Raw genomic sequence first — 9,717 nt, forward strand, 5'->3', positions numbered from 1 at the left:
TGAATGCCAACGTACTGTAACACTGAAGCAGAGCCTGATCCCCTATTACAGGAAAGACATATATTACAGGGGAGATTGACATATATCACAGGGGAGACATATATTGCAGGGGAGATTGACATAGGCTTGGTAAAAACAATGGATATTCCACCTAGGAACTATTGTTTATAATACTGGAATACTCTCACATACAGCGGTGTCTCTCCGTCAGGCATATGCTCTCACGTTTTTTGAGACTGTTTCCTTGACATCATGTCGTGTCATTTTCGTGACTGATGCACCTGCAATTTGGGCGCCAACTGTCTGACCTCTTTGGAAGTAAGTTGCTTCATGTTGCTTTGAAATACCGAAGTGTTGATTGTCAGACCTCTTGTGGAGCTGACACATATATATCCTTAATTGGCAATCAACCTACGGTGACCTCGACAGCTGTCTTTCTAATTGTGATTTAGTCACTTCAAAGCAAAAGTCATTTTCAGTGTGGTGTTGCCTTTATATTGTTCCCTCCCTGTAGTTGCTGAGATAAACAGAAAACTTCACACAGTTGTCAAACATTAATATGCATTTCTCACTGGGTAGACCATTTCTTTACCTACATCAGCCTTCTGTCAATTCATGTTTCATCATGATGTTACTAGGCAGACCTATTTTTTTTTTGACTTTTTTTAATATAACATTGATATTTATATAATTATTTCAAATTATTTTCAGATCTGGCTGTCCTGATAAGAATTGGGTAAGGCACTTTTGTGAGACAAAAAACGTGTGCAGGTAAAGACAAATAAATCCACCCACACCCCAGATTAAAAATGTTAAAGGGATAGTTCGGCCCAGATTCATATTTGGGTGATAGTCCACTTACTTGTAGTTCGGGACACAGTGAATCCATTCATGAATTTGGACAATGCTAGACAGAAAATAAGGACAGAGCTTTACAATGGATTGTTTTAAAAAATGACTCAGTGTCTTCAGGAAAAACTCAGGGTATATGGACTTTCAGCATAATATGCATCTGGGTCGAACTATCCCTTTAAGTGTAGGAATGATAGGGTTAAAAAGCCCTACTATATGGTGTTTGTTTACTTTTTTTTAAAAACAAAAATCTACTCTTTTATGTTCTGATTTGTACATGTGAGTGTGGACAGGGCAAATATAGCCCCCCCTGTATGCCATTTAATATCATTCATTCAGGTCCAGTAACTGATTACCTCATCTAGAAATGTGGTTACAAGTAGACGCGATGTGATACGTCCACGTCAACATTACACACTTTAACTCTCACTCCCGACGCCGGGTATAGTCTTTGACGAAAGCAGCCTGAATGCGTTACGTGGACAATAGCTTTAGATTTTTGCTGCATGCAATATATGACGAACGTTAAACCAAGTCCCGCCTCTCCACTTGCAAGAGAGAGACAAGGTTGTCTACACCTGAGCCACTTCTGTCAGTGGGAAGCCAACGAATGCGCTTCTATAATCTAAACGTCCGCGTCGCCGCAGGGATATAACAGCCCATCGGAATCTATCCATCTTACCGCATTTTACCCCATCTGCACCGTAACTGCGCCCAGGGTAAGAATGTCGCTATCAAATTAATGTAACTCCTGGAGTTATTTAAAGTTGCAGCTACACTCTGGACTATTTAGACAGAAATGCAAAAATTAAGAACAAAATCTAATTCTAAAAAAAAGTATAGTGAGTGCTACGTACGTTTTTTGCATTTCATGAAATGAAATAGTCTTTCCAATCCAATCCAAGCCTTTTTTTCATTTTTATTATATGTGAATATGTTGTTACTTCATCAAATAGTTTACTAATGACATTTTATATCCAATATTAACTTTTGTATTGAGTTTCTCAGTGCAGTATATTTGCCCAGTTGCTCATATCGATTCGTAAAGTTTTTGGATATCACATCATATTCGAAATATTATCGATCCAGTCCAGAGCCTGTGCTGTCTACAGACTTGACCGCGTGTGAGGGCATTTATGTACAGACGCCTACCTGCTCCACTGGGTTATTTGCATGTATTTCGTACATTAATCATTAAACGTTTTGTGTTGACGTCATTAATGTGGTATGTAATTCCTTTTTTCCTACTTAATCTAAGTATGTTTACGCTGCACCCGTGACAAAACTGACAGAGGGTAAACAGCACTGCCCGAAAACCACCCGGCAGATAATACTCCATTTTAACAGTGACTAAATAAATAATTTGAGGAACATTTAATTTTATATTACATTTAGTCAATAATCTTATCTAAACTGCATAGACACTGGGGTCAGTGGTTTTCACGGACTTATTTCATATTCCCAGGGTCCTTGTATATGAAAAGTATATTTTTCATCTGTTGCTTGACAGCTTAGTGCTTTTGTTTCTGCTTTTTAGATTAATTAAATAAAAATAAAAATAATAAAAATAATGTATTTGCCATTTGAAAAGTGACCCACAATGAGTCACAGTACATTATGACCTGCGCGATCCATTCAGGTTGACGTACGTACTCCTTCTCCATATTCCTCTCGTCCCATCTCTCCAACGGCTCTAACACCTCTCTCTTTACTTCTCACTCTTTCCCAGTGTGACAGAGGGTGTTGGTAACCCATGAATGGGGCCGAGCGTGCCCCCCGCCACCACGTCTGCCTGTGTGCCTGTGGGGACTATGCGCGGCGCAACCCTGAATGCACTGGCCGGTGGTTTGCGAGAACAGGGAGGGGGCTGGAGCGGCAGCAGGGGGTCGAAGGGGTTGCGGCATGCCCCCTCCGTTCCGCATTGCTGTCCTGGGGGCGCAGGGTGTGGGCAAAACTGCCATCGTGCAGCGCTTCCTCCACGATGACTACAGCGAGGGGCCGGTCCCAGCAACCAGCCACGCCCGCCGTGTCCATCTGTCGGCCGCTGTGCTCAATGGCCACGTGCACGACCTGCAGATCACAGACTACCCCGCCATCCCCAGCTTCCCGGGCAGCTCTCTGCAGGTACTGTCCCGGGGACCAGCAACCTTGTGTGATGTGTGTGGCACCTTGTGGTAAAATGGGAGGTCCAGTTAATTTAAGCACATGAGGAGATTAGAATAATAAGACAATCCGTGGGTTCGTCTTGATAATTTACGGTGGCTATCTTTTGCTTCCCTGCATCCACATTTGAATAACATTTGAATAACACACACATTTTTAAAACACACAAAAACACTTTGTTGGGATGGAAAAGAGTATGACCTCCTTTCTGTATTCAACTGGGATGTCTCCTGAAAGGAAGAAAGCTCTTTCATTTCTCTGCAAGTTGGAATATGTGTTATCCTCAGAAATGTGTATTATACAACGCCTTTTCTGTAAACAATTTTATAAATTAGATGTTTTTAGTCAGAAAATACTGCTAAAACACCTTTCAGCCATAAAGTCAAGTGAAAATTGAGCTGTCTGTGTCTATCCAATTTTATAGTCAAAAGATTATTGAACAGAAAAGGTCGAATATAACTGAAATTTCAAGTGTCTTTGAGTTCAGTTTACTCATCTACATAAAATGTATTGGTTGGATGCCAATAGGTTTATCACAGTTTTGGTTATAACTTCTATAGAAATGTCAGACTATAATTTTTAAGTTAATAATGGTTTTCCTTTGCAAGCAAGATGCTTGAGGTGATTCTGAAAAGCCATGTAAGGCAAATACTAGCTTGAAAATATTTTTCACAAGAAGCCAGGCCTAAAGTAGAACAAATATTCAATTTAATAAGACAGCAGATTGTATTCTGGTCATATTCACCCAACAGTAGGCTATGTTGCAAGTCAATTCAGCAAATAAATTAGACTAACATAATTCCAAAGGAGTGTAAAAGCTCACTGCATGCAAGTGTTGAGAAACTATATACCATTTTACTATATACAGTATATATTCATATGCTTATACTGTATATTTAATTTAATTATTTATTTACAATTATTTTACCAGACCAAAAAAAGGTAAATTCTAATATAAATTGTTAATAAGCTTATGTTTTTACATATGACATTTACTGGACTCTCTTATCCAGAGCAACTTACAGGAGCAAATAAGGTTGTTTTGCTCAAGGACAGAGCAACAGATTTTTCACCTTGCAGGCCCGGACTCAACCCTGCAACCTTGCGGTCAAGGTTGATCAAATGTTCCAACGTTTAGGCTGATTGCAACCCCTAGTCTTCTGTCCTCTTGGCTACTTGTCTCTTCTCCTCCATGGTACAATTGTCCTCTTTTCTTCTACTCCCCTTTCTCCCCCTCCTTCCTCCAGGAGTGGACAGACTCCTGCTGCCGAGGTGTTCGCAGTGCTCATGTCTACATCCTGGTTTATGACATCTGCTGCTTCGACAGCTTTGAATACGTCAAGACCATCCGCCAGCAGATTCTAGAGACCAGGTGAGGAGTCGGCCAGCATGCCAAGTAGGACTTGTCTCCGGGTAGAGCCACGGGATCTTTGAACGCAGCTGTAATTACGCCTCGCTACGCTGGTGCCGCAGTCAGAGCCATCACATGGAACACACGGAACGTTTATTTCATAAATAGACTGAAAATAACACGGGTGGCTCACACTGCCAAGGTCAAGGCCTGTATTTCCCTGTGTGTGAATATTTATGAGGCCGGCGTTGGTTGGAGCTAGCAGGAGAGGACTGCCCAGAACAGAGGGCAATGGAGGGTCATTACCGTCGTTGACCTTTGCTCCCGAAAGGAATGCATCTTAAAACATGAGGTTCTTTTTAAAGAAACCATCCTATAGCCTAGAGGATCCATAAATCTCATGTCAGTGGTGCTCGCTTGCTTTTTAGGTCGATAAATCTCTCCCAAACCAGGCAGCTGCTAAACCAATTCTGTGTCATATAATTAGTCAAAGCAATTTGCACAAACCATCCCTCCTGGGAGTCCAGACAGCTTTAATCAGGGAGTGAGAGACTGCGCGTCCTAACAATAGGGTTGGGAAACAAGGCTGGGGTTTTCCTTAGACTGATGTCAGTGTGGAATAGTGACGTGAGGTGACGTTTGCGAGGCTGTACGTGATACGCGTGTCACCTAGGCTGAAATGAATTCTGACGCAGTTAGACCGCGACAGCAGTCACCTTGGAGCCATGTAGCTTGATGTTGTGAAGCAGCCGATGACCTTGGTGGCAAGCATACGTTGGATTTACAATGAAGACAGCTTCCAACCACCAGCTCTCTCACGTCTCACATTTCAAAAAATCAGAAATGCCTCCACATGAATCCACAAATCACCTGTCCCTCCTTGTGGTCCTGGGATGTCCAAGTGCATGTCAAGGCTGCACCAGAGATGACCGTGGGGGGAGGGGGGGGGGGTTTGGGGGTGTGTGTAAGTGAGGGTGCCTTTCATTGGCAGCAGTGTTGGAGGTGAGGCGCTGTCCCATCAGCCCTGTTGTTTGTGGGCGTGTGAGGTCTTCATTCAGTGGCAACTTTGACACACCATATTGCCAAGGCCACACACTGTTAGTAAACGCTGATGTCACAACCATACAACTCCCAGTCATTCATTTATGGAGTGGACTTGCCCATTTATTATCATTATTATGCACATTATATGTGCATATTTTTAATCAAGATGAGACCACTTTGTGTTATCTCTCACCTTCTTTATATTTTAAAATCAATCAAAGACATAAAGAAACTCTTGCCTTTGACTTTTAAAGGAACTGACAGTTGAGGGAAAGCTATTAGGAATGAGCGAACTGTCACAAAAAATATAATCATCTTCAGTAAATAAGGAAAAGACAAAAGCTGCACACAGTGGACTGGGAAAGCCTTGGGTCTTACATAGCAGTGAGATTCTGATGACAGCTTGTCCCTAAGGCTCCAGAGACAGCGGGCCAATGTAGAAGGAACACATGCGTTGGCCAAGCCCAGTGGAGCAGCGCAGGACGTTAGGGGCAGTACACCTAGCTACAACACCGACTAGAGACTACTATATACACAGGCAGACAACACTCCCCTTAGAAACCCAAGGTTTCAAACAAAGCTCTGAGGAGCTACCAGCAGATTACTTTGATTTATGAGTTGAATCCGTGGAATTTTAAACAATCCCTTGACTCACATTTTCTGTCAAGGTGAATCTGCAGAGTTAAGGGAAGGGCTTGTTAAATTTTTATATGTTGAATGTCTGGGTTTTTGGTCATGAATAAGTCCAAACAGAAAAAGCACTTAATCCTCTTCCTACAAAGACTTGATAAAAAAATCAATTTTGTCCAGGGTTGAAAAGGTAAACATAACAACACAAAACCCTTCAGGATATTTTTCTCAGTGTTCTCTAAACTGGTGTGAAGGTTAAAATCCTCAGTTTGTCATTCAGAGTGTAAAAGTCTAGCTTTTACATTATCCTGTGCTAAGCGAGAATACAATATGGATTTTCTTTAAGATAGTCAGACAATGGCGGCACAAAATTGCCCAGCACTAACCCTAACCTGGTGGTGGATGGGTTGATCAGGTAGAGAGTACAGTAAGAGTCCAACAGAGTTGCCCTGTCTTGTCTCACTTTAGCCACTCCTTGGTAGTTTGGGCATTTGTGAGCTCAAACATGACTGATGGCTGGGGAATGCATTCTCCTTTAGCACACATACTAGCATAAGCCTCCCGTTTGAGTGAGCAGTGTGATTAAGGAACAACTTGGCGAGATGTGCTTCAGAAGAAAATGTAAAAAAACAAATACGTATTGTAATCAGAAGCATCTTTATTCACTAATTGAAACATTTATACATACCAGGAATTTTACTTGCTGTAAAGGTACAGGTAGCAGTAGACCATATTTTCCTTATCTTACCAGGTTAGTATGACTGAGACCACATTCTCATTTTCAGCAATGATCTGGGAGTAATTTGGGTTAACTGCGTTTCTTAGGGACAGAACAACACTTTGCTCACTGGCGGCTCTGGGATTCAATCTAGCAATTTTTCAGACCCAGTGAAAAGGCTTGACGTCACAGAATGTGATAATGCAGGCTGTGTAATGGACTACTAACGGTTCAGCATGACCACAGGAAGGACCATGGGTGTGTCCTTGGCTGACCACAGTGCCTTACCTCTTAACTGTCAGTGTGCTGATCCACTTTGCCTCTCTCCAGGGTGGTGGGGACGGGGGACACGCCGATCCTGATTGTCGGGAACAAGCGGGACCTGCAACGTGGTCGCGTCATCCCCCGCCGCAACGTGTCCGACCTGGTGAGGAAGAACTGGAAGTGCGGCTATGTGGAGTGTTCGGCCAAGTTCAACTGGCACGTGCTGCTGCTGTTTGGGGAAGCCCTGCGCAGCATTGGCTGTGCCAGCTGCAAACACGTCCACGCCACCATCCGCTTCCAGCGGGCACTGAGGAACGAGCGCTGTGCTCTCATGTGATTCACACTGTGGTGGGGTGCGAGCGACGCCAGGCGACGTTGAGGGCCACTGATACAGTGAACCTTCCTTTGACCACCTGAGAACTACTGATGGACCACTGGGACTAAACACATGTTTGCAACATGTGAAACTATGGTTTTGAAACGCAACAGCTCCCTGTTTTGCTATTGCCATCTTATGGAGAGTACAGCCCTAGATATGTTATTGTCATGGAGGCAGCTAATTCAAACAAATCCCCCTGGCTGTGCACAATTCTGAACCAAGTCCACAAAAGGAACTTTGTAGTGTCAAGTCATCACTCCACACTGACAGATTGGCTTGTTACTTGTCTAAGCTGAGTGTTGATCGGAGTATGACATCCATAATGTCAAAGCCCTCTTCGGCGTGAGATCTACCGATGTGGGGACAGGCGGATAGATACTCACTGGGGCTCAGTGAATTATCCTTTCATGCCCTGAAGTGTCTTGAAGATGCTATTCTCAAGCCCATCTAAAAAAAAGCACAAAAAACTAACAACAGTCATCCAATTTACGGCAATCACAAAATGTAGTCCTCTGAAACCAAACCGAACAACTATGACAGTCCCACAAAGCGGTTAGGTTTCAAGTAGCTTACTACAAAACACTGAAAGTTCCCAGAAAGCTGTTTCTGAGAGCACTTTTACCTCATGTTTCTAACCCTGTGGGCTGCTGCAGGGTTCACTTGTCAAGCGGATAGTTACCTTCTGTTCTAGTCTGTAGGTAGAGACAGTGTCACCCAGTCCAGTCCCCCTTTACACTGCACCAGCAAAGAAACAGGACCTTGTTCATACGGAGTCTACTGTTGACGCACATGATAAGGTTGTCTATACGTAATACAATGAACTGAATAAGGACCCACTTTTTACTGCATTTTGTTGCAGTGGGACTGGAACAGATGTGATTTTTGTTTGTGTGATTGATCTACACAGAATTATTCTATAATGTCAAAGTGATAATAAAATGTAACACATTTTATAAATGAATAAAAAAGTAAAACCTTAAATTTTGTCGTTGTGTAAGTATTCACCCCCCTTTGTTTAGTACAGTACAATTTTACTTAAAATATGTTACATGATGTCTGTGTGAAAGAATAGGGATTTACATTGTTTTTACGACCCAATCCTCTGTTCCTCACACATATACCATCTATAAGGTCACTCAGTTATGTACTGAATATTATGCACAGATTAAATTACAAAGACCATGGAGCTTTTTGGAAAGCTTTATAAAGAAGTGCTGTGATTGGTAAATGAGTAACGAATAACACATCAGACATCTCATCAGATACCTCTTGGTCAGTAGTTACGGTGTAGGTTGTCTACTAAAGTTCATAGTTATGGTGTGATTTATATATTAAGGCATTCTGTTACAGCTACAGCAAAGGAAGGAAACTGCTCACTATTAGGTCATTGGTGATATTTTTTAATATTCTAGAAGGCCCAAACCTAATATTTCAAAGACAAAAGAAATTGCTGTCTAGTGAATAAAGCCCCACAGTTTGACAGCACCTAAATATTTTAGGAAAGAATAATGGGTAAATATTTCATAATTCAGATGAGAAAGTCCTACAGAGACACAGATGTAATTGCTTCTTTGTTTCTAGCATGTTCTGAGTCAAAGGGGAAAACATTTATCATTGAAAAAATCTCTCTCTCTCTCTCTCTCTCTCTCTCTCTCTTTAGAAGTATTGTAGGGCCTCTAGGTTACCATCTCTCTCTTCTTGAATAAATATTTCAATTTTATATTTTTTTCATATATTAACACATGGCTATCACTGTCCTCTTCCATTTTCAATGCTACAAACAGTAATTCTTGTTATAATCTGTAAAATGTTACATTTAATTACGAAAACACTGGAGACTATTGCTTAGAACCTGTCACCTGGAAACTAGTCTTGAAGGAGATGATGAAGTGGCTTACCTGTATCTTTATCCAGTCAAAATTGTGTGGTGATTTTGACAATAATTGTATAGAGTTTTGGCCATATCTTGGCCTTAGATAAAGATACAGGCAAGCCACTTCATCATCTCCTTCAAGACTAGTTTCCAGGTGACAGATTCTAAGCAGTCTCAACTCCCAAGCTTTCATATTTTACACAGGGGTCAGGGGTAATTTCATAAGGACGAATTGAATGCTTTGCGGGTTAATTTTTAGGATCTATAACTAAAGAATTCCTCCGTAATATTGTCTGATCTGGTTACAACCTATATATATTAGTGTGATGTTGCTGGATTTTATACTCCCATACAACGAATTTGTAGATTTGTTACACTATCTTGGGTATTGAACAGGTTAAAAGTAAGCTACTTTTGCCATTACTTCCAATTGTTGTTTTTGC

At 41.7% G+C, this 9,717-nt stretch overlaps 1 protein-coding gene across 3 annotated transcripts; it reads left to right on the forward strand.

Moving 5' to 3' along the window:
- The first annotated feature begins 711 nt into the window (after window positions 1-711).
- On the forward strand, window positions 712-7,872 carry LOC105011097 (ras-like protein family member 10B). 3 transcript variants are annotated; one of them, XM_020048209.3, is made up of 4 exons: window positions 712-736; window positions 2,582-2,976; window positions 4,263-4,387; window positions 7,089-7,872. In XM_020048209.3, exons 2-4 carry the CDS (start codon window positions 2,683-2,685, stop codon window positions 7,357-7,359), a joined length of 690 nt encoding a protein of 229 aa, XP_019903768.2. In that variant the 5' UTR covers window positions 712-736; window positions 2,582-2,682; the 3' UTR covers window positions 7,360-7,872. The 3 variants fall into 3 exon arrangements, with proteins under 3 accessions (XP_019903768.2, XP_010869198.2, XP_034149205.1); XM_010870896.4 differs by lacking the exon at window positions 712-736 and adding an exon at window positions 1,306-1,571; XM_034293314.1 differs by lacking the exon at window positions 712-736 and adding an exon at window positions 2,400-2,497.
- The last annotated feature ends 1,845 nt before the right edge of the window (window positions 7,873-9,717 follow it).

Source organism: Esox lucius, chromosome 7, assembly GCF_011004845.1.
Source record: "Esox lucius isolate fEsoLuc1 chromosome 7, fEsoLuc1.pri, whole genome shotgun sequence".
Lineage (NCBI taxonomy): Eukaryota > Metazoa > Chordata > Actinopteri > Esociformes > Esocidae > Esox > Esox lucius.

Excerpts from the sequence above, each read along its gene's own strand:
- LOC105011097 (XM_020048209.3), top strand. The coding sequence starts at position 2,683 with ATGCACTGGCCGGTGGTTTGCGAGAACAGGGAGGGGGCTGGAGCGGCA. Across the intron at positions 2,977-4,262 it reads TCCCGGGCAGCTCTCTGCAG|GAGTGGACAGACTCCTGCTG; the intron begins GTACTGTCCCGG and ends TCCTTCCTCCAG. Across the intron at positions 4,388-7,088 it reads CAGCAGATTCTAGAGACCAG|GGTGGTGGGGACGGGGGACA; the intron begins GTGAGGAGTCGG and ends GCCTCTCTCCAG.